The following is a 23,725-nucleotide window of genomic DNA, read 5'->3' as shown; positions in this document are numbered from 1 at the left end:
CATCACAACATGTAATAATGCTTTGACCAGGCCCCTTCATAAGCAGGCTGGATAGCTCACCTGTAGAGTGTGGGATTCTGTTTCCTAAAATTCTGGATTCAAACCCACCAGGTGTTGATTGCATGTGTATATTCCTCTTTTTCTCTTCAAAAATGTTCTCCTTATTGATAAAGCAAGTGCCACGAAAGCGGGCAAGGTGGTCCAGTTGTCTGATCTGGTGTCCTCAAATGCAGGAAATGAGCCCCAATGTATTTATTGTACACAGAATGGATTGAAGCCGTGCTGTGCAGCTCAGCGTGGTGTTCAGCAGCTCTCTGGCTGGCTCGCTCGGTATATGAATTGAAGCCGTGCTGTGCAGCTCAGCGTGGTGTTCGGCAGCTCTCTGGCTGGCTCTCTGGGTATATGAATTGAAGCGTGCTGTGCAGCTCAGCGTGGTGTTCGGCAGCTCTCTGGCTGGCTCTCTGGGTATATGAATTGAAGCGTGCTGTGCAGCTCAGCGTGGTGTTCGGCAGCTCTCTGGCTGGCTCGCTCGGTATATGAATTGAAGCCGTGCTGTGCAGCTCAGTGTGGTGTTCGGCAGCTCTCTGGCTGGCTCGCTCGGTATGGTTTGGATTCAGGCACCCCGCCTGGGCCTTTGAGCGCGTCTGGTTTTTGTGTGATTCTCAGCACTCTGGCTGGCTCAGTATGGTTTTGGACGTGCATTACCTCTTTCCGTCGCTGGGTGGAGTCTTGAGCATACATTCATCAGTAGGAGGTCATGAGATTTCAGAATCCATAACCTCCTACTGCTGCAAGTATGCCTAAGTCGTTTTTCATTCATTTCACACTGATTTTATTATTTTGTATTATTAAATGTTCGAGTTATTGGTTTATTAGTCCACTGTTTACATCCTAGTGCGTTTCAATGTTGTATTTTTTTTTTGTCAAAAAACAAAGTGATATTTTCATGAAAAACATTTACATTTAAAAAAAAAGTTAAAAAACACGCCGACCAGTGGAATAACGAGGAATTGCATGCTTCTCTTGTGTGGGTTACACTTGGTGCACTGTTCACTGTGCTGTACTTTCATTTTTAAAGAGTGAACCTTATAGACAATGTCACACACGATCCCACCTTAAGCCGATAGATAGCACAGGAGTCTGGTTGGCTAGGTTTGCATCAATGTGATTATTGGTGGACAGGGTTCAAACCTTGGCAGAAAAATGCAATGTGATGTTAAATGCCTTATTTTTTACATTTATTGTTCCAGAATCTTTGATGTAATGTTAAAGGTAAACTCAGCAGGGGGTCTGTGCTGCTGGTCTATTTCAGCATCCTTGCAACCCCTCAGCTGCACTCATGAAGAATTCAAATACTGGGGAGCATCTGAGGTGCTTTGAGAGCTTTCTGATTGGTGTAGTTGGTAGCGTATCGGCTTCAGATTCTCTTAACAGCTGTTTCAAGTCCCACATGAAACGCACGTTATGTTTTTTTCCCCTCATTTTCAGAAATATTGTTTCATTTACCTTATAGAGCTGCCGTATAATAGGGTTGGGTTTGATAATCCCTCCTCTCTTCAGTGGCATGCAACTCAGCATGCGTGTGCAGTCTCTGACAAGGGAAGTGAATCTCATATACCAGGTTAGAGTGCTGGTTTGTCACAAGCAGCCAGGTGGTGGAGTGGGCTAGTTCACTAGCTTTGCCTGCCTTTCACCTTGGAGGTCTGGGTTCAAAGCCAGTTCACAGGACAAGTGAACTGAGTTTAAAACCAGACCCACAATTCAATGGCACAGCATGACTGGTGTTCTATGATTAAGAGACTTAAAAAAGAATTGATAAATAAACCCCAGCGTTGTGTTTGAAGTCTTGTGTTGTGTGCTTGTTTTGTTTCTCCACGGCGTCTGTTTGTTTGAATCTGTCAGATACAACAGAAGTGACTCTTTTATTGGATATTTTCAAGGCAGTAATCACCTCCATGTTGTACAGATCATTAGTCCAGTTCAAGTCACAAATGACTGCAGCAGTACAGCTGGTAGGATGGCTCAGTTGGGAGAGCACAGGGCCCTGATTCCCAGGGTTGGTGGTTCAAACCCCGTGCAACGTGCATGTTTTTCTTGTTTTTTTTTTCAAGTTGGTTATTTTACCTTGTAGGCAATGTAAATCTAACTTCAGGGACAGCTGCTAGGTGGTGCAGTGGGGTCAGTCCCTGTGTTTAAATGCTCTTTCCCTTGAGAGACTGGGATCATATCCAGGATACAGATTGAAATCTTCTGTTTTCACAGCACCTTGTAGTTTGCATCTGTCAAAGACATGATAGAAGTGACTCTTTTATTGGATATTTCCAATGGAGTGATATACATTTTGTACAAATCATTAGTTAATGTACTGGAGGTCATTTGGCAGCAGGAGAGAGTAGCTCTCTGGCTAGCACAGGTGGTAGAGCACTGGATTCTGACTTCCAAGGTTGTTGGTTCAAGTCACATGTAAAGCACAAGTGTTAATCTATTGATTTCAAAAATATTGTTAAACTTACCTGTTTATAAGGTTTGGTTTTGAATCCAGTTCATCACAAATTAAACAAAGCTAAGAATCACCTCTTAGCCCCCAGGTCCTCACCACACAATGTAATAATGTGTTTCAAACAACATCATCACCAGTCGGCTGGATAGCTCTGTTGGTAGAGCAGAGACCCGTGATTCCCTGGGTAGCGGGTTCAAACCCAGAGCAGGAGTTTCCTTTTCATTTTCAAACACTTTACCTATTTTGATAGACTTGTGTTTACGTAACAGGACAAGGGGTCAGTGGTCTAAGCATACAAATAATATAAAGAGGATGATATAAGGGCTTCTGTGCAAAGCTGGGTTGTCACGAGCAGACAGGTGGTGCAGTGGGCTAGTTCACTAGCATGCTGTGCTGTTCACATTGTGGGACTGGGATCAAATCCCGGTGAGTTCCTTGTTTGTTTTCAATGACTTGGTTAATTTCTTATATAAGACAATGAAAAAGCAGACTACTCCGTGGAAGTAAGATGGACTGGGTTCAAATCCAGGCAAGTTCTTTGCTTGTTTCAAAGAATGTGTTAATTGAGCTCATATATAGTGTGAACCAAAGCTTTCCTGTGGGAGCTGGTGGCGCAGTGGCTATGCTGATGGCCTTCTCTCCCTGAAGACGGTGGTTCGAATCCTGGTCCCGGAGGCGAGTTCCTGAGGTAAGTAATGCTGTTGGTTGTGAGTCATGGTGGTGGTTGTAAATCTGGGTGTTGACTGTAAGTAATGATGCAGGTTGTAACTAACGATGTTGGTTGTGTCTCCACAGACGGAGGAGGGCCGTGTGCCCTGAAGAGGAGCCGGAAGAGGATGAAGAGGGGGCTGGGGCCCCCGGCCGTGGGGGGAGTGGAAGATGGGGGTGTTGGTACCAGAGAGGAGGAAAAGAAGGAGGTGGTGTAAACATGGGGGGAGCAGGCAGGCAGGCAGGCAGGCAGGCAGGGATATTCCTTTTGCCCTAACAGGGAGCGTTAAAGATATCTTATGTCCTATAATCATCTCTAGAGCTCAGCTGATCGGGCCCATTGCAGGGCAAAAGGGCAAGGTAACATCCCTGCCTGCTCCCCCATGTTCACACCTCCTGCTTTTCCTTCCCCCATGGTACCAACACCCCTGTCTTCCACTCCCCCCGCAGCCGGGGGCCCAAGCCCCCTCTTCATCCTCTTCCGGCTCCTCTTCAGGGCACACGGCCCTCCTCCGTCTGTGGAGACACAACCAACATCGTTAGTTACAACCTGCATCATTACTTACAGTCAACACCCAGATTTACAACCACCACCATGACTCACAACCAACAGCATTACTTACCTCAGAAACTCGCCTCCGGGACCAGGATTCGAACCACCGTCTTCAGGGAGAGAAGGCCATCAGCATAGCCACTGCGCCACCAGCTCCCACAGGAAAGCTTTGGTTCACACTATATATGAGCTCAATTAACACATTCTTTGAAACAAGCAAAGAACTCGCCTGGATTTGAACCCAGTCCATCTTACTTCCACGGAGTAGTCTGCTTTTTCATTGTCTTATATAAGAAATTAACCAAGTCTTTGAAAACAAAGGAGGAACTCACCTGGATTTGAACTCAGTCCCCCAAGGTAAGCAGCACAGCATGCTAGTGAACTAGCCCACTGCACCACCTGTCTGCTTGTGACTGCCTTGTTGTCTAACCTTGTATATGAGGTTCACTTCCCTTGTCAGAGGTCGCACTGCAGGAGTTGAGAATCCTGGCGCTGACTGCACAGTTGCAGTCTTTCATGCCACTGAAGAGAGGAGGGATTATGAAACACCCCTGTTACACAGCAGGGCTCGGAGGTAAATACCAGGGATACCAGGTCAATGCTATGAGTGTTAACACTAATCATATATATAATAACTGTGTGGCTTCCAGAGGAACATGTGTTTTTTATATTGTGTTCCTCGTCAAGCTGTGGAATCTGAAGCTGCGCAGCAGAAATGATTCCACTTCCAGCAGGTTGACTTTGTGCAAAGTTTCTATTCTGATGTAAACTTTCATCCCCCCCCGAGCACTGTACTGTCTCCACTAAATCATTATTACTGATGAACCAACGGGAGCGCCAAGCCTTCCTCAATAGACAAAGCTAGCGCTGCTGTTCAGGGTGAGCGTGCCTCAGCACTGCCAGCAAGCACTCGGGCGCTGGGGAGCAAAGCAGCACAAGAGCCTGGATGTCTTGGCTTTGCGGAAGTGAAGGGAGCTCTGTGAACACTGTCCTGTCCTTTCTGCAGAGGAAACGGAAGATTAGCATGGAAAGCGACCCCTTAGAGGAAGGACAGCATTCTGATCAAGGACAGGTGGAGGGCCATGAAAAGGCTTCAGAGGCTTCTAGTCGTAGTTTAAAGTTTCAGCCAATAAAAGTGACACGTTGTGTGTCTGTATTGTAGCTGCGATTACTGCCTGGTGATTGAGAATAAATATGTATAGATCCTCTTTCAGGACTTGTTGTGTGACAGGATGCTGCATGGAGCCATGAAGAAGGGAAACGCCCACACAGTATGTATTTCCAAACGTCCGGATTTATTAAAGAAAAAGGCTTGAAAGTAAAACAATCTCCCCTCTACGAGCAATGGTAATGGAAGGGCTGCAGTCCCCAGCAAAAACACACTCTGTTACCCACAAGCCTCCTGCACCAAACTGGGCTCCTTTTAAAATAGCAGAAAGTAGAAAATGTGGTTTGTCTCACCAAACACACACAATGCAAACAGTCAGTCAATATGTAGCGGTATTGTGAAGCGGGATGTGGGGCTGCTCAATGCCTTGCTCACTGGGTGTGCTTCTATTCTTTTAAACAAAGTAAGGAGAGGAGAGGAGAGGGGGAGGAGAGAGTAAAGAGGAGAGGAGAGAGGGGAGAGGGGAGAAGAGAAGGGAGAGGTGGAGAGGGCAGCAGCAGTATTCCTCAGTCCAGGAAGGACAGCTCCATGCACTCCACAGCCTCAGGGTGAAGCATGCGAGTCGCCAGCCGCTCCATATCATCCAGGCTCAACAAGCGCAGCCTCCGCTCGTAATCCTGAGAGAGAGGCAGAGGGAGAGACACAGTCACAACTACACGCTGCTCTACACCTGCATTTCAGAGTGTGTGTGCTGCAGCTGTGATTGTGTGTGCGTCTGTGTCACTGTACAGCTGTGTCTGTGTGTGTCTGTATAACACTGTGCATGTGCTGCAGCTAGGATTGTGTGTGTAGCAGTGTTTATTGTGTTCAGGTTACCTTGTGTAGCTGCTCCAGACTCTCACTGTGTGTGTGTGTGTGTGTGTGTGTGTGTGTCTGTGTGTGTGTGTGTGTATTGTGTTCAGGTTACCTTGTGTTGCTGCTCCAGACTCTCACTGCGTCGGCAGGGCTGAAGTGTTTGTTCAGAAGAGCAGGCAGGCTGTGCCACACTGACCCGGGGTGAGGCGAGGCGTGAGAGGAGGGGTTAGGCGAGGGGTGAGAGGAGGGGCGAGGGGTGACAGGAGGGTTGAGGCGATGGGTGAGAGGAGGGGTGAGGTGTGAGAGGAGGGGTGTGGCGAGGGGTGAGGTGTGACAGGAGGGGTGAGGCGAGGGTGAGGGGTGAGGTCTGAGAGGAGGGGTGACACAGGGAGTGCTGTTCTTGCGAGGGTGACACTTTCTCTGTTGGGGGCGTCACAACGAGTTCAGCTTGGAATCGGGAGCGATGGAGTCGTGTGACAGTCTGTGCTCATCTGAGAGAGAGAGAGAGAGGGAGGGGGAGAAACAGGAGAGATTCAAGACCAGGTAGATTAACTCTCAGCTGCTGACTCGGTGTAATTTCATAACTTTTGTTACGATGACAAAACACGTCATATCTCTGCCGTCCAATCAGCAATTTTGTTTTTTTAAAGTATGAGTCATAGCCATGACTACGGGGCTTGTCATGATACCATTGGTTTAGGGCTAGGGTGGGCGGGACATATAATATTTTGATTACAAGGGCGAGTCTCTGCTGGCGCCATTGTGACTGAGTGCACAGCAGAGTCGAAGCTCTGTATCTCCAGTTTTACAATCCCAAGAGTGCTAATCTATATATCATCTAAACGGGAGGTACTTGGGCTAATTAACCATATTGTTGTTGTTGTTTTTTTCAACTTGATATTGTTTTTTTGTGCTGAGTACATCTGCAGTGTTTATTTTTGTTTTGTTTTCGCTGTGTCTCTTGTGTGTGTGCTTGCTTGCTGGGCAGGGCTAACTTCATGACTGCTGTAGACGAGAGGAGCTACTGTACCAACACCACGTTTTGTTTTGTTTGTTTGTTTTGTTAAACATCTTTCTTATAGTTAGTTTCACATACGGTTCTATTTTAGACTTGTTTTTCCTCAGGAGAGAAGGCAAAACTAACAGGTCTATCGCATGTGATGCAAAGTTAGGCGTTTGTGTACGTCTGTGTTTTACTTTTTCTAGTCGATTCATTATTTCTCTGTAGTCGTTATTATTGAATTATGCATCTATTATTTTTTAACTTTTTATTCGATGTGTAAAAGAATGAGAAACACCTTGTTTAGTTTTTATTTTTACGTTGTGTATGTAGCCTATGTAAAAAACAAAGACATTTAGCTGTAGTTATTATTTAGCCATGTATTTTATTACTCGTTTACTGTGTGTAAACAGAAAACATTATTTAGCTGTTGTCACTATTATTATTTAGCCATGTATTTTATTACTTGTTTACTGTTTTATGTGTGTGAAAAAGGATGGAGCAGAATATTAATATTAGTATTAATATTATTATTATTAATTGGTATTTATTTTAATGTTTTATGTGGGTGTGTGAAAGCCACAAAATGGATGGAGACAATCAGCTCCAGCATGTGGTTCAGTCACTGAAGAGGAGGAGGGCCCTGACTGAGGAAGAGATCGAGGGCATGTACGCCATGGAGGAGGACCTCCCTGATGAAGAGCTGCTGCAGGAGGATGAGGAGGAGGAGGAGGAGAGTGATCTGGAGGAGCCCCAGTCCAGCACTTCAACTGCAGGGTAGTTTTGATAATAAATATATACAGCACAATATGGAACGTTTTATTTTTTTTGTCTCCCTCCCTCCCAAATAAAATTCTTAATTTCAAAGTTTTATTTGTAATATACTTTTTTTTCCAAATAAAAAAATTAAACATTTTACTTGATAACTTGTGTGTTGTTTCTTTATTTTTATACTGAAATATAATTGTATCTCAAACAGGGCAACAGTGTTTCCAGTCTCACTTTTTGCCAAGTTTTAATCCTGGTCTGCCTTTGCCATTTCGGAGGTTGATTTTTGTAAAATACTAGGCATTGCAAAACCTTATCTAGCTCTGCAACTGTGCAAGATATTTCAATTCTGATTTCAGATTTGAATTCCTTGGAAAATTGTGCAGCTACAATATACTCTAGTTTTTTTATATATATATATAACTCTTGGAAAGAGGTTGAAATTGACCAATTTTTTAAAATATTATTTATTATCTTTCATATTTCGATAATTTTTGGGGAGGTGTAGCTCATATGAAAATAAAAATAAAATCACCCCACAACAAAATAAATTACATCAATGGAAAGATCTACTTAATGCCTTTCTGTAGGTGTATTGGGTTTTCATTTCTGATTTAAGGTTCCAAAACTACAAGTGTTTAAACAGAAAGGCATCATGTTTATGACCGGATATGTTTATTCCCCGTAGGCAGCATAGGGTTAAAACACTTTATGCAACTCAAAGATGATAAAAGATTGAAAACACTTTGTTTGCAGGTGTTACTGTTAATAGATATATGTAGAATAACATGCATCCTTTTTAACTGAGTGCTGAGCTGTGCTGTGCTGTGCTGTGCTGTTCAGCCTACCTGCCAGCGCCTTGCCTTTGTAGAGGAGTCCCTGTTGATTGACAGGTATGTTGAGCCTGTCAGAGACCAGACTCCAGACTGTGGAGACCTTCTCATCCTCACAGACCTGTCGAGACAAGAACACACAAACACACAGTGAGGGGATGAGCATTAAACACTGAAACTACATCTTCATCCTCACAGGACAGGCGAGAGACAAGAACACACACAGACACACACACACACACACACACACACACAGTGAGGGGATGAGCATTAAACACTGAAACTACATCTTCATCAGTACGCACGCCTCGAGTGAAGCGACATCCCTCATCTGCCACCATGCAAATGCACTTAGTGTCATTTCAAACGGGATTGAGATTATTATGCTCAAGAGCTAAAAGGCAGTAACAACGTACGCTTAGAAATAATAAAACAATGTTTTTAAGAAAGCCCTCAGGACACGTGACGACATCCCCTCCTTGACAACGTCCTGTCCTCCTGTAGGAAGTGTCTCTTTACCTCAGCAATACCTGAGCTGGGAAGGTACACATTTTAAAGGACCTTGATTTGCAGCAATGCAGTTCAACCCACTCTGTGATGTTTTATGTTCTGTTATCAAACAACCGCTGACTTGCCCAATCGTAGAAAGTAGAAGTAGAAAATGTGGTTTGTCTTACCAAACACACACAATGCGAACAGTCAGTCAATATGTAGCGGTATTGTGAAGCGGGATGTGGGGCTGCTCAATGCCTTGCTCACTGGGTGTGCTTCTATTCTTTTAAACAAAGTAAGGAGAGGAGAGGAGAGGGGGAGGAGAGAGACACAGAGTCACAACTACACGCTGCTCTACACCTGCATTTCAGAGTGTGTATGCTACAGCTGTGATTGTGTGTGCGTCTCTGTGTCACTGTACAGCTGTGTCTGTGTGTGTCTGTATAACATTGTACATCTACTGCAGCTAGGATTGTGTGTGTAGCCGTGTTTATTGTGTTCAATTTACCTTGTGTAGCTGCTCCAGCCTCTCACTGTGTGTGTGTTTGTGTGTGTCTGTGTGTGTGTGTGTATAGCAGTGTGTGTGTTTGTGTTCAGGTTACCTCGTGTTGCTGCTCCAGACTCTCATTGCGTCGGCAGGGCTGAAGTGTTTGTTCAGAAGAGCAGGCAGGCTGTGCCACACTGACCCGGGGTGAGGCGAGGAGTGAGAGGAGGGGTGAGGCGAGGGGTGAGAGGAGGGGTGAGCTGTGCTGTGCTGTGCTGTTCAGCCTACCTGCCAGCGCCTTGCCTTTGTAGAGGAGTCCCTGTTGATTGACAGGTATGTTGAGCCTGTCAGAGACCAGACTCCAGACTGTGGAGACCTTCTCATCCTCACAGACCTGTCAAGAGACAAGAACATACAGACACACACTGAGGGGATGAGCATTAAACACTGAAACTACATCTTCATCCTCACAGGACAGGCGAGAGACAAGAACACACAAACACACACACACACACACACACACACACACACAGAGACACACACACACACACACACAGTGAGAGGATAACCATTAAACACTGAAACTACATCTTCATCAGTACACAAGCCTCGAGTGAAGCGACATCCCTCATCTGCCACCATGCAAATGCACTTAGTGTCATTTCAAACGGGATTGAGATTATTATGCTCAAGAGCTAAAAGGCAATAACAACGTACGATTATAAACAATAAAGATGACCCCCAGTCAATATAGCCGGGGAAACCGCACCCTGCTGATCAGAGCTCACAAAGACAAACACATTATTAAAAGCCACTCAGCAAACAGTCACAAGCGGGTCCGGACGGCCATTTGTTATTAAAAATGCGGGATTCAAAAACAACCGCTGCACTGAATAATAAACAAAGTAAACGAGATGCACTCACCTGGTTTAACGAGCGCTGTCCCTCGTAGTCTGTGTAAAACAAGAGCAAACGCCTCCTCACATGGCGTCCTTCTTCCACAAACTTATCACATGAAATAAAGTCGTTTCACACAGACACACGCCTCCGGCTGAGCTGTCCTCTGCTCTTTACAATTGGTAGCGAACTTCAGGGAGACAGACGAGGCTTTAGCTTTCATTTCCTATCCAATGCTGCCCTCGTGTGGACATTTAGTAGAACTGCTGTCGAGGGGTTAATTTGAGTGTTAACTAATTCTGCTTCATAAAATCAAATGAAACCTGCTGAAAAACGTCACGTTAGCATACTGAAATACACACCGCTTGTAATTTTCCAATTTACTTAACTAAAAACTGACACAAATATAAAATGTGATATTTCCAAAACTGACGCTGCTCTTTTATTTAAACAACTGCTCTATCAATACAATGGTCGTCATGAATCTTGGTTATATTTCTACGTCTGTGATTAAATTATTGCAAACACCCGTATATACTTTTAGATACATTTTAAACCGCTATAAAAGAGAACTACAGTTGATTCCTTCAGACACGTTCCGGTTTAGAATCGTTGTTTTCTTTGGTTATTTCGAAACTGCCCGTTTTAAAATATGACTGATAGTAAATCAATTCTTCACTAAAAGCATGAAAATATAATATTATTAAAATACTGACGTGGACACGTGTACTAAAAAAACTGTTTTATTAATAATAAATGTATATTTTTAAACAGGTGCGCACCTTGGACAGCTATAGGGTCTATACAAATTAGGTAACGCATTTCTAACTTTTGATTCGCTAACTGCGTTCGCCAATCAGAAGTCACTTAATTTGTGACTTGTCTTTTATCCAATCAGATTGTTTAGGACATGACGTAACCGTTCCACTTTCTCTCCACGAGATAGCCGCATCGGTAAGGAATTCAGCAAATAATCTTCCAGCGACTCCCGACTGCAGTACCGCTGCGTGTCCACTGGAGGGAGCCGAGCGCCTCCGTGGCGGCGGCTCCGCATGACTCGAGCGCGTTTGTGACGTCCCTGCCCCGATTGGCCCGTCTGTCGCTGTTTGTGAAGATAGCGTTCGCAGTTTTCACTGTAAACCTCTGGAGCTTGGGAAGGGAAACTGCCCGTGAAAGCTGAGCGACCAAAACTGTGAAAAATGACATCGCTCTGATAAAAATACGAGACGCCCTACACAGCATGAGTCATAAATCACAGAAATCGTGATTCCTACAAACATCATCATCATCATAATAATAATAATAATAATAATATTAATAATAATACACGTCATTAATTCGGCTGCAGTGTTGCTAGGACTCCCAGCGTCACATTCCATCTGGCTGTAGTACCGGTGTGTGTCCACGGGAGGGGGCAGTGTGCCTCACTGCCTGCTTGCCTGCGCTTTGGCTCCGCACCCACTCAAAAACCTTTTTTAAAATGTATTTTGGAATCTGAATTTGGACGCGTGTATTGTTTTGAAGTCAGCAAACATTTGAATTGCAGATGAACGAGTGTAGCTGATGGAATTGCATTAAGTTTAACACAAAGAATCGTTCGTGTCAGTGCTTCACAGAGGGTTGTTTTAATATAACAGTTTTTTTTTTAATTTGCAGACAGTTTGTGTGAACTCTATGGCGTTGCAGACAGGACGCTTCACGTGCTCCAGTTTACACGCAGTGACTGAAGAGGAGATGCGATGTACCGTTGCTTGTTTTAGACAATGGGGACGGGACTGAGCGCTTACAGAGACGAGGGACTAACATGAACACAGAGTAACATGAACACACAAAGGCACACACAATTTCACAGTCACGATGTTAACTGGGGGGAAAGACGGCCTGCATGGCCGATTGGCTGAAAAGCAGAACAGAAGCAGCCTATCACATGAGGGGAGGTGGGTGGTGTTCTTAAGACGTCACCGCTGCCAGGTCTATAAAGAGACGCGTTGTGCGCTTTCACGTCAGATGAAGAGAACGAGTCGTTAGGTTTGTGTGGATCAGCGAGGACGCTGGAAATCGGAGACCAGGTGAAGCGCTGGAAATCTTGCGAACTCCTCGGGGCGCCGCTGGGGGCGGTCAGCAGCCGGGCTTGTCCAGTAATGTTGTGGTTAAGAGCTCGCCGCTGTGTCCTGACGGGTCCCGGAGAGGCTCAGTATATTTCATTTTGAAATGCCTACAATGCATCCTTCTGTTTTCAATGCGCACGTCTATTTGTTTCTATTTTGTAATGTGTTTATTTAGTGGAGGAGTTTCATGGTAGTTTCGTATTCACTTTCTCATTGCCCTCACAGTGATTTGTGAAAGAGCCTCTGGCATTTAAAATGAACAACCCCAATACAAAGACTTCAACACAGATTTTTATTTATTTTGTGTTTCTTCTGGATTTAAATATCAGTAATGAAGAGTGAGTGCTTCAAACCTGGACTGAAATATTCAACCTCAAAACTATATCAAAATAACAACACCTGAAGAAAGATTTGATCTCCTCAGAGCTGCAGGTTCCTCTCTCTCCTCTCCTCAGAGCTGCAGCTCCCTCAGTAGCAGGTTCCTCTCCCTCCTCCCTCTCTCTCCTCAGAGCTGCAGCTCCCTCAGTAGCAGGTTCCTCTCTCTAATCTCTCTCTCCTCTCCTCAGAGCTGCAGCTCCCTCAGTAGCAGGTTCCTCTCTCTCCTCTCCTCTGAGCTGCAGCTCCCTCAGTAGCAGGTTCCTCTCCCTCCTCCCTCTCTCTCCTCAGAGCTGCAGCTCCCTCAGTAGCAGGTTCCTCTCTCTCCTCCCTCTCCTCACCTCCACTCCTTAGAGGGGAGAGGTGGAGAGGAGAGGGGGGAGGGGAGAGGGCAGCAGCATTATTCCTCAGTCCAGGAAGGACAGCTCCATGCACTCCACAGCCTCAGGGTGAAGCATGCGGGTCGCCAGCCGCTCCATATCATCCAGGCTCAACAAGCGCAGCCTCCGCTCGTAATCCTGAGAGAGAGGCAGAGGGAGAGACACAGAGTCACAAATACACGCTGCTCTACACCTGCATTTCAGAGTGTGTGTGCTGCAGCTGTGATTGTGTGTGCGTCTCTGTCTGTCTGTGTGTGTGTGTGTCGGTGTGTGTGTGTGTATAGCAGTGTGTGTGTTTATTTTGTTCAGGTTACCTTGTGTAGCTGCTCCACACTCTCACTGTGTGTCTGTGTGTCTGTGTATAGCAGTGTGTGTGTTTGTGTTCAGGTTACCTCGTGTTGCTGCTCCAGACTCTCACTGCGTCGGCAGGGCTGAAGTGTTTGTTCAGAAGAGCAGGCAGGCTGTGCCACACTGACCCGGGGTGAGGCGAGGCGTGAGAGGAGGGGTGAGCTGTTCTGTGCTGTGCTGTGCTGTTCAGCCTACCTGCCAGCGCCTTGCCTTTGTAGAGGAGTCCCTGTTGATTGACAGGTATGTTGAGCCTGTCAGAGACCAGACTCCAGACTGTGGAGACCTTCTCATCCTCACAGACCTGTCAAGAGACAAGAACACACAGACACACAGTGAGGGGATGAGCATTAAACACTGAAACTACATCTTCATCCTCACAGGACAGGCGAGAGACAAGAACACACACAGACACACACACACACACACACACACACACAGTGAGGGGATGAGCATTAAACACTGAAACTACATCTTCATCAGTACGCACGCCTCGAGTGAAGCGACATCCCTCATCTGCCACCATGCAAATGCACTTAGTGTCATTTCAAACGGGATTGAGATTATTATGCTCAAGAGCTAAAAGGCAGTAACAACGTACGCTTAGAAATAATAAAACAATGTTTTTAAGAAAGCCCTCAGGACACGTGACGACATCCCCTCCTTGACAACGTCCTGTCCTCCTGTAGGAAGTGTCTCTTTACCTCAGCAATACCTGAGCTGGGAAGGTACACATTTTAAAGGACCTTGATTTGCAGCAATGCAGTTCAACCCACTCTGTGATGTTTTATGTTCTGTTATCAAACAACCGCTGACTTGCCCAATCGTAGAAAGTAGAAGTAGAAAATGTGGTTTGTCTTACCAAACACACACAATGCGAACAGTCAGTCAATATGTAGCGGTATTGTGAAGCGGGATGTGGGGCTGCTCAATGCCTTGCTCACTGGGTGTGCTTCTATTCTTTTAAACAAAGTAAGGAGAGGAGAGGAGAGGGGGAGGAGAGAGTAAAGAGGAGAGGAGAGAGGGGAGAGGGGAGAAGAGAGGGGAGAGGTGGAGAGGGCAGCAGCAGTATTCCTCAGTCTAGGAAGGACAGCTCCATGCACTCCACAGCCTCAGGGTGAAGCATGCGAGTCGCCAGCCGCTCCATATCATCCAGGCTCAACAAGCGCAGCCTCCGCTCGTAATCCTGAGAGAGAGGCAGAGGGAGAGACACAGTCACAACTACACGCTGCTCTACACCTGCATTTCAGAGTGTGTGTGCTGCAGCTGTGATTGTGTGTGCGTCTGTGTCACTGTACAGCTGTGTCTGTGTGTGTCTGTATAACACTGTGCATGTGCTGCAGCTAGGATTGTGTGTGTAGCAGTGTTTATTGTGTTCAATTTACCTTGTGTAGCTGCTCCAGCCTCTCACTGTGTGTGTGTTTGTGTGTGTCTCTGTGTGTGTGTGTATAGCAGTGTGTGTGTTTGTGTTCAGGTTACCTCGTGTAGCTGCTCCAGACTCTCACTGCGTCGGCAGGGCTGAAGTGTTTGTTCAGAAGAGCAGGCAGGCTGTGCCACACTGACCCGGGGTGAGGCGAGGGGTGAGAGGAGGGGTGAGCTGTGCTGTGCTGTGCTGTGCTGTTCAGCCTACCTGCCAGCGCCTTGCCTTTGTAGAGGAGTCCCTGTTGATTGACAGGTATGTTGAGCCTGTCAGAGACCAGACTCCAGACTGTGGAGACCTTCTCATCCTCACAGACCTGTCAAGAGACAAGAACACACAGACACACAGTGAGGGGATGAGCATTAAACACTGAAACTACATCTTCATCCTCACAGGACAGGCGAGAGACAAGAACACACACAGACACACACACACACACACACACACACAGTGAGGGGATGAGCATTAAACACTGAAACTACATCTTCATCAGTACGCACGCCTCGAGTGAAGCGACATCCCTCATCTGCCACCATGCAAATGCACTTAGTGTCATTTCAAACGGGATTGAGATTATTATGCTCAAGAGCTAAAAGGCAGTAACAACGTACGCTTAGAAATAATAAAACAATGTTTTTAAGAAAGCCCTCAGGACACGTGACGACATCCCCTCCTTGACAACGTCCTGTCCTCCTGTAGGAAGTGTCTCTTTACCTCAGCAATACCTGAGCTGGGAAGGTACACATTTTAAAGGACCTTGATTTGCAGCAATGCAGTTCAACCCACTCTGTGATGTTTTATGTTCTGTTATCAAACAACCGCTGACTTGCCCAATCGTAGAAAGTAGAAGTAGAAAATGTGGTTTGTCTTACCAAACACACACAATGCGAACAGTCAGTCAATATGTAGCGGTATTGTGAAGCGGGATGTGGGGCTGCTCAATGCCTTGCTCACTGGGTGTGCTTCTATTCTTTTAAACAAAGTAAGGAGAGGAGAGGAGAGGGGGAGGAGAGAGTAAAGAGGAGAGGAGAGAGGGGAGAGGGGAGAAGAGAGGGGAGAGGTGGAGAGGGCAGCAGCAGTATTCCTCAGTCTAGGAAGGACAGCTCCATGCACTCCACAGCCTCAGGGTGAAGCATGCGAGTCGCCAGCCGCTCCATATCATCCAGGCTCAACAAGCGCAGCCTCCGCTCGTAATCCTGAGAGAGAGGCAGAGGGAGAGACACAGAGTCACAACTACACGCTGCTCTACACCTGCATTTCAGAGTGTGTGTGCTGCAGCTGTGATTGTGTGTGCGTCTGTGTCACTGTACAGCTGTGTCTGTGTGTGTCTGTATAACACTGTGCATGTGCTGCAGCTAGGATTGTGTGTGTAGCAGTGTTTATTGTGTTCAATTTACCTTGTGTAGCTGCTCCAGCCTCTCACTGTGTGTGTGTTTGTGTGTGTCTCTGTGTGTGTGTGTATAGCAGTGTGTGTGTTTGTGTTCAGGTTACCTCGTGTAGCTGCTCCAGACTCTCACTGCGTCGGCAGGGCTGAAGTGTTTGTTCAGAAGAGCAGGCAGGCTGTGCCACACTGACCCGGGGTGAGGCGAGGGGTGAGAGGAGGGGTGAGCTGTGCTGTGCTGTGCTGTGCTGTTCAGCCTACCTGCCAGCGCCTTGCCTTTGTAGAGGAGTCCCTGTTGATTGACAGGTATGTTGAGCCTGTCAGAGACCAGACTCCAGACTGTGGAGACCTTCTCATCCTCACAGACCTGTCAAGAGACAAGAACATACAGACACACACTGAGGGGATAAGCATTAAACACTGAAACTACATCTTCATCCTCACAGGACAGGCGAGAGACAAGAACACACACAGTGAGGGGATGAGCATTAAACACTGAAACTACATCTTCATCAGTACGCACGCCTCGAGTGAAGTGACATCCCTCATCTGCCACCATGCAAATGCACTTAGTGTCATTTCAAACGGGATTGAGATTATTATGCTCAAGAGCTAAAAGGCAATAACAACGTACGATTATAAACAATAAAGATGACCCCCAGTCAATATAGCCGGGGGAATCACACCCCCGTCAAACCGCACCCTGCTGATCAGAGCTCACAAAGACAAACACATTATTAAAAGCCACTCAGCAAACAGTCACAAGCGGGTCCGGACGGCCATTTTAAAAATGCGGGATTCAAAAACAACCGCTGCACTGAATAATAAACAAAGTAAACGAGATGCACTCACCTGGTTTAACGAGCGCTGTCCCTCGTAGTCTGTGTAAAACAAGAGCAAACGCCTCCTCACATGGCGTCCTTCTTCCACAAACTTATCACATGAAATAAAGTCGTTTCACACAGACACACGCCTCCGGCTGAGCTGTCCTCTGCTCTTTACAATTGGTAGCGAACTTCAGGGAGACAGACGAGGCTTTAGCTTTCATTTCCTATCCAATGCTGCCCTCGTGTGGACATTTAGTAGAACTGCTGTCGAGGGGTTGATTTGAGTGTTAACTAATTCTGCTTCATAAAATCAAATGAAACCTGCTGAAAAACGTCACGTTAGCATACTGAAATACACACCGCTTGTAATTTTCCAATTTACTTAACTAAAAACTGACACAAATATAAAATGTGATATTTCCAAAACTGACGCTGCTCTTTTATTTAAACAACTGCTCTATCAATACAATGGTCGTCATGAATCTTGGTTATATTTCTACGTCTGAGATTAAATTATTGCAAACACCCGTATATACTTTTAGATACATTTTAAACCGCTATAAAAGAGAACTACAGTTGATTCCTTCAGGCACGTTCCGGTTTAGAATCGTTGTTTACTTTGGTTATTTCGAAACTGCCCGTTTTAAAATATGACTGATAGTAAAACAATTCTTCACTAAAAGCATGAAAATATAATGTTATTAAAATACTGACGTGGACACGTGTACTAAAAAAATGTTTTATTAATAATAAATGTATATTTTTAAACAGGTGCGCACCTTGGACAGCTATAGGGTCTATACAAATTAGGTAACGCATTTCTAACTTTTGATTCGCTAACTGCGTTCGCCAATCAGAAGTCATTTAATTTGTGACTTGTCTTTTATCCAATCAGATTGTTTAGGACATGACGTAACCGTTCCACTTTCTCTCCACGAGATAGCCGCATCGGTAAGGAATTCAGCAAATAATCTTCCAGCGCCTCCCGACTGCAGTACCGCTGCGTGTCCACTGGAGGGAGCCGAGCGCCTCCGTGGCGGCGGCTCCGCATGACTCGAGCGCGTTTGTGACGTCCCCGCCCCGATTGGCCCGTCTGTCGCTGTTTGTGAAGATAGCGTTCGCAGTTTTCACTGTAAACCTCTGGAGCTTGGGAAGGGAAACTGCCCGTGAAAGCTGAGCGACCAAAACTGTGAAAAATGACATCGCTCTGATAAAAATACGAGACGCCCTACACAGCATGAGTCATAAATCACAGAAATCGTGATTCCTACAAACATCATCATCATCATAATCATCATAATAATAATATTAATAATAATACACGTCATTAATTCGGCTGCAGTGTTGCTACGACTCCCAGCGTCACATTACCCTCTGGCTGTAGTACCGGTGAGGGGGCAGTGTGCCTCACTGCCTGCTTGCCTGCGCTTTGGCTCCGCACCCACTCAAAAACCTTTTTTAAAATGTATTTTGAAATCTGAATTTGGACGCGTGTATTGTTTTGAAGTCAGCAAACATTTGAATTGCAGATGAACGAGTGTAGCTGATGGAATTGCATTAAGTTTAACACAAAGAATCGTTCGTGTCTGTGCTTCACAGAGGGTTGTTTTAATATAACAGTTTTTTTTTAATTTGCAGACAGTTTGTGTGAACTCTATGGCGTTGGAGACAGGACGCTTCACATGCTCCAGTTTACACGCAGTGACTGAAGAGGAGATGCGATGTACTGTTGCTTGTTTAAGACAATGGGGACGGGACTGAGCGCTTACAGAGACGAGGGACTAACATGAACACAGAGTAACATGAACACACAAAGGCACACACAATTTTACAGTCACGATGTTAACTCGGGGGAAAGACGCCCTGCATGTCCGATTGGCTGAAAAGCAGAACAGAAGCAGCCTATCACATGAGGGGAGGTGGTTGGTGTTCTTATGACGTCACCGCTGCCAGGTCTATAAAGAGACGCGTTGTGCGCTTTCACGTCAGATGAAGAGAACGAGTCGTTAGGTTTGTGTGGATCAGCGAGGACGCTGGAAAGTAGAGACCAAGTGAAGCGCTGGAAATCCTGCGAGCTCCTCGGGACGCCGTTGGGGGCGGTCAGCCGCCGGGCTTGTCCAGTAATGTTGTGGTTAAGCGCTCACCGCTGTGTCCTGACGGGTCCCGGAGAGGCTCAGTATATTTCATTTTGAAATGCCTACAATGCATCCTTCTGTTTTCAATGCGCACGTCTATTTGTTTCTGTTTTGTAATGTGTTTATTTAGTGGAGGAGTTTCATGGTAGTTTCGTATTCACTTTCTCATTGCCCTCACAGTGATTTGTGAAAGAGCCTCATGTTTTAAATGATTGTTGAACACACTTCAATAATAAAGGTTATTTTAAAGCCGGTTTGAAACACCAAGCATTTGAAAAGCAGATTCAATCAATAATAATGGAATTGTATTAACACAAGACGTCTCTGCTTCACAAAGCTCGTTAACAACGCAGAGGTGCCAGCTTATAAAAGCAGAACCGAGGAGAACAGCATTTCTTTTTTTCAAGGCCAGGGTCTGCTAGCCTGAGAAATGAAAAGGCTCTTGGGTCTGGCAAGACAGTAACATTATTTCTGCTGTTTAATGTAGAACTGGTAACTGTAAACACATGGCATTTAAAATGAACAACCCCAATACAAAGACTTCAACACAGATTTTTATTTATTTTGTGTTTCTTCTGGATTTAAATATCAGTAATGAAGAGTGAGTGCTTCAAACCTGGACTGAAATATTCAACCTCAAAACTATATCAAAATAACAACACCTGAAGAAAGATTTGATCTCCTCCTCAGAGCTGCAGGTTCCTCTCTTTCCTCTCCTCAGAGCTGCAGCTCCCTCAGTAGCAGGTTCCTCTCTCTCCTCCCTCTCTCTCCTCAGAGCTGCAGCTCCCTCAGTAGCAGGTTCCTCTCTCTAATCTCTCTCTCCTCTCCTCAGAGCTGCAGCTCCCTCAGTAGCAGGTTCCTCTCTCTCCTCCCCTCTGAGCTGCAGCTCCCTCAGTAGCAGGTTCCTCTCCCTCCTCCCTCTCTCTCCTCAGAGCTGCAGCTCCCTCAGTAGCAGGTTCCTCTCTCTTCCCTCTCCTCAGAGCTGCAGCTCCCTCAGTAGCAGGTTCCTCTCTCTCCTCCCTCTCCTCACCTCCCCTCCTTGGCGAGGAGAGGGGAGAGGTGGAGAGGAGAGGGGGGAGAGGGCAGCAGCAGTATTCCTCAGTCCAGGAAGGACAGCTCCATGCACTCCACAGCCTCAGGGTGAAGCATGCGGGTCGCCAGCCGCTCCATATCAACCAGGCTCAACAAGCGCAGCCTCCGCTCGTAATCCTGAGAGAGAGGCAGAGGGAGAGACACAGAGTCACAACTACACGCTGCTCTACACCTGCATTTCAGAGTGTGTGTGCTGCAGCTGTGATTGTGTGTGCGTCTCTGTCTGTGTGTGTGTGTGTCGGTGTGTGTGTGTGTATAGCAGTGTGTGTGTTTATTTTGTTCAGGTTACCTTGTGTAGCTGCGCCACACTCTCACTGTGTGTCTGTGTGTTTGTGTGTGTGTGTGTATAGCAGTGTGTGTGTTTGTGTTCAGGTTACCTTGTGTTGCTGCTCCAGACTCTCACTGCGTCGGCAGGGCTGAAGTGTTTGTTCAGAAGAGCAGGCAGGCTGTGCCACACTGACCCGGGGTGAGGCGAGGCGTGAGAGGAGGGGTGAGCTGTTCTGTGCTGTGATGCGCTGTGCAGTGCTGTTCAGCCTACCTGCCAGCGCCTTGCCTTTGTAGAGGAGTCCCTGTTGATTGACAGGTATGTTGAGCCTGTCAGAGACCAGACTCCAGACTGTGGAGACCTTCTCATCCTCACAGACCTGTCAAGAGACAAGAACACACAGACACACAGTGAGGGGATGAGCATTAAACACTGAAACTACATCTTCATCCTCACAGGACAGGCAAGAGACAAGAACACACACACACACACACACACACACACACACAGACACACACAGTGAGGGGATGAGCATTAAACACTGAAACTACATCTTCATCCTCACAGGACAGGCGAGAGACAAGAACACACAGTGAGGGGATGAGCATTAAACACTGAAACTACATCTTCATCCTCACAGGACAGGCAAGAGACAAGAACACACACACACACACACACACACACACACAGACACACACAGTGAGGGGATGAGCATTAAACACTGAAACTACATCTTCATCCTCACAGGACAGGCAAGAGACAAGAACACACACAGACACACAGTGAGGGGATGAGCATTAAACACTGAAACTACATCTTCATCCTCACAGGACAGGCGAGAGACAAGAACACACACAGACACACAGTGAGGGGATGAGCATTAAACACTGAAACTACATCTTCATCCTCACAGGACAGGCGAGAGACAAGAACACACACAGACACACAGTGAGGGGGTGAGCATTAAACACTGAAACTACATCTTCATCAGTACGTACGCCTCGAGTGAAGCGACATCCCTCATCTGCCACCATGCAAATGCACTTAGTGTCATTTCAAACGGGATTGAGATTATTATGCTCAAGAGCTAAAAGGCAATAACAACGTATGCTTAGAAATAATAAAACAATGTTTTTAAGAAAGCCCTCAGGACACGTGACGACATCCCCTCCTTGACAACGTCCTGTCCTCCTGTAGGAAGTGTCTCTTTACCTCAGCAATACCTGAGCTGGGAAGGTACACATTTTAAAGGGCCTTGATTTCCAGCAATGCAGTTCAACCCACTCTGTGATGTTTTATGTTCTGTTATCAAACAACCGCTGACTTGCCCAATCGTAGAAAGTAGAAGTAGAAAATGTGGTTTGTCTTACCAAACACACACAATGCGAACAGTCAGTCAATATGTAGCGGTATTGTGAAGCGGGATGTGGGGCTGCTCAATGCCTTGCTCACTGGGTGTGCTTCTATTCTTTTAAACAAAGTAAGGAGAGGAGAGGAGAGGGGGAGGAGAGAGACACAGAGTCACAACTACACGCTGCTCTACACCTGCATTTCAGAGTGTGTATGCTGCAGCTGTGATTGTGTGTGCGTCTCTGTGTCACTGTACAGCTGTGTCTGTGTGTGTCTGTATAACATTGTACATCTGCTGCAGCTAGGATTGTGTGTGTAGCCGTGTTTATTGTGTTCAATTTACCTTGTGTAGCTGCTCCAGCCTCTCACTGTGTGTGTGTTTGTGTGTGTCTGTGTGTGTGTGTGTTTGTGTTCAGGTTACCTTGTGTTGCTGCTCCAGACTCTCACTGCGTCGGCAGGGCTGAAGTGTTTGTTCAGAAGAGCAGGCAGGCTGTGCCACACTGACCCGGGGTGAGGCGAGGAGTGAGAGGAGGGATGAGGCGAGGGGTGAGAGGAGGGGTGAGCTGAGCTGTGCTGTGCTGTGCTGTTCAGCCTACCTGCCAGCGCCTTGCCTTTGTAGAGGAGTCCCTGTTGATTGACAGGTATGTTGAGCCTGTCAGAGACCAGACTCCAGACTGTGGAGACCTTCTCATCCTCACAGACCTGTCAAGAGACAAGAACATACACAGTGAGGGGATGAGCATTAAACACTGAAACTACATCTTCATCCTCACAGGACAGGCGAGAGACAAGCACACACAAACACACACACACACACACACACACACACACACACACAGAGACACACACACACAGTGAGGGGATAACCATTAAACACTGAAACTACATCTTCATCAGTACACAAGCCTCGAGTGAAGCGACATCCCTCATCTGCCACCATGCAAATGCACTTAGTGTCATTTCAAACGGGATTGAGATTATTATGCTCAAGAGCTAAAAGGCAATAACAACGTACGATTATAAACAATAAAGATGACCCCCAGTCAATATAGCCGGGGAATCACACCCCAGTCAAACCGCACCCTGCTGATCAGAGCTCACAAAGACAAAGACATTATTAAAAGCCACTCAGCAAACAGTCACAAGCGGGTCCGGACGGCCATTTGTTATTAAAAATGCGGGATTCAAAAACAACCGCTGCACTGAATAATAAACAAAGTAAACGAGATGCACTCACCTGGTTTAACGAGCGCTGTCCCTCGTAGTCTGTGTAAAACAAGAGCAAACGCCTCCTCACATGGCGTCCTTCTTCCACAAACTTATCACATGAAATAAAGTCGTTTCACACAGACACACGCCTCCGGCTGAGCTGTCCTCTGCTCTTTACAATTGGTAGCGAACTTCAGGGAGACAGACGAGGCTTTAGCTTTCATTTCCTATCCAATGCTGCCCTCGTGTGGACATTTAGTAGAACTGCTGTCGAGGGGTTAATTTGAGTGTTAACTAATTCTGCTTCATAAAATCAAATGAAACCTGCTGAAAAACGTCACGTTAGCATACTGAAATACACACCGCTTGTAATTTTCCAATTTACTTAACTAAAAACTGACACAAATATAAAATGTGATATTTCCAAAACTGACGCTGCTCTTTTATTTAAACAACTGCTCTATCAATACAATGGTCGTCATGAATCTTGGTTATATTTCTACGTCTGTGATTAAATTATTGCAAACACCCGTATATACTTTTAGATACATTTTAAACCGCTATAAAAGAGAACTACAGTTGATTCCTTCAGACACGTTCCGGTTTAGAATCGTTGTTTTCTTTGGTTATTTCGAAACTG

The 23,725-nt window shown here is 46.0% G+C and overlaps 1 protein-coding gene and 2 long non-coding RNA genes across 5 annotated transcripts; all 3 read right to left on the bottom strand.

The window, feature by feature from the left end:
* Positions 1–5,035: 5,035 nt before the first annotated feature.
* LOC131698789 (uncharacterized) lies at positions 5,036–9,718 on the bottom strand. The gene is made up of 3 exons (XR_009307815.1): positions 8,341–9,718; positions 5,837–6,215; positions 5,036–5,546 (listed from the first exon to the last, which is right to left on the bottom strand). It is a non-coding gene; the product is annotated as an uncharacterized LOC131698789 (long non-coding RNA).
* Positions 9,719–12,584: 2,866 nt separating this feature from the next.
* Positions 12,585–18,254, bottom strand: LOC131698788 (uncharacterized). Of its 2 annotated transcripts, XR_009307814.1 has the most exons (6): positions 16,318–18,246; positions 15,699–16,022; positions 14,886–15,142; positions 14,269–14,592; positions 13,454–13,710; positions 12,585–13,199 (listed from the first exon to the last, which is right to left on the bottom strand). It is a non-coding gene; the product is annotated as an uncharacterized LOC131698788 (long non-coding RNA). The 2 variants fall into 2 exon arrangements; XR_009307813.1 differs by having other exon boundaries at positions 13,454–14,592; positions 16,318–18,254.
* A 1,456-nt stretch (positions 18,255–19,710) lies between these two features.
* Positions 19,711–22,782, bottom strand: LOC131698787 (ubiquitin-like protein 4A-A). 2 transcript variants are annotated; one of them, XR_009307812.1, is made up of 3 exons: positions 22,298–22,782; positions 20,639–20,905; positions 19,711–20,378 (listed from the first exon to the last, which is right to left on the bottom strand). XR_009307812.1 is itself a non-coding variant. In XM_058992926.1 (3 exons), the coding sequence occupies exons 1-3, from the start codon at positions 22,617–22,619 to the stop codon at positions 20,268–20,270; spliced, it is 525 nt and encodes a 174-aa protein (XP_058848909.1). In that variant the 5' UTR covers positions 22,620–22,646; the 3' UTR covers positions 19,711–20,267. The 2 variants fall into 2 exon arrangements, 1 of the variants encoding a protein (XP_058848909.1); XM_058992926.1 differs by having other exon boundaries at positions 22,473–22,646.
* Positions 22,783–23,725: the final 943 nt, after the last annotated feature.

This window comes from Acipenser ruthenus, chromosome 19, assembly GCF_902713425.1.
Source record: "Acipenser ruthenus chromosome 19, fAciRut3.2 maternal haplotype, whole genome shotgun sequence".
NCBI classification, from domain to species: Eukaryota; Metazoa; Chordata; class Actinopteri; order Acipenseriformes; family Acipenseridae; genus Acipenser; species Acipenser ruthenus.
The sequence above is the reverse complement of the archived record's forward strand: the minus strand, read 5'-3'. Positions and strand labels throughout refer to the sequence as shown.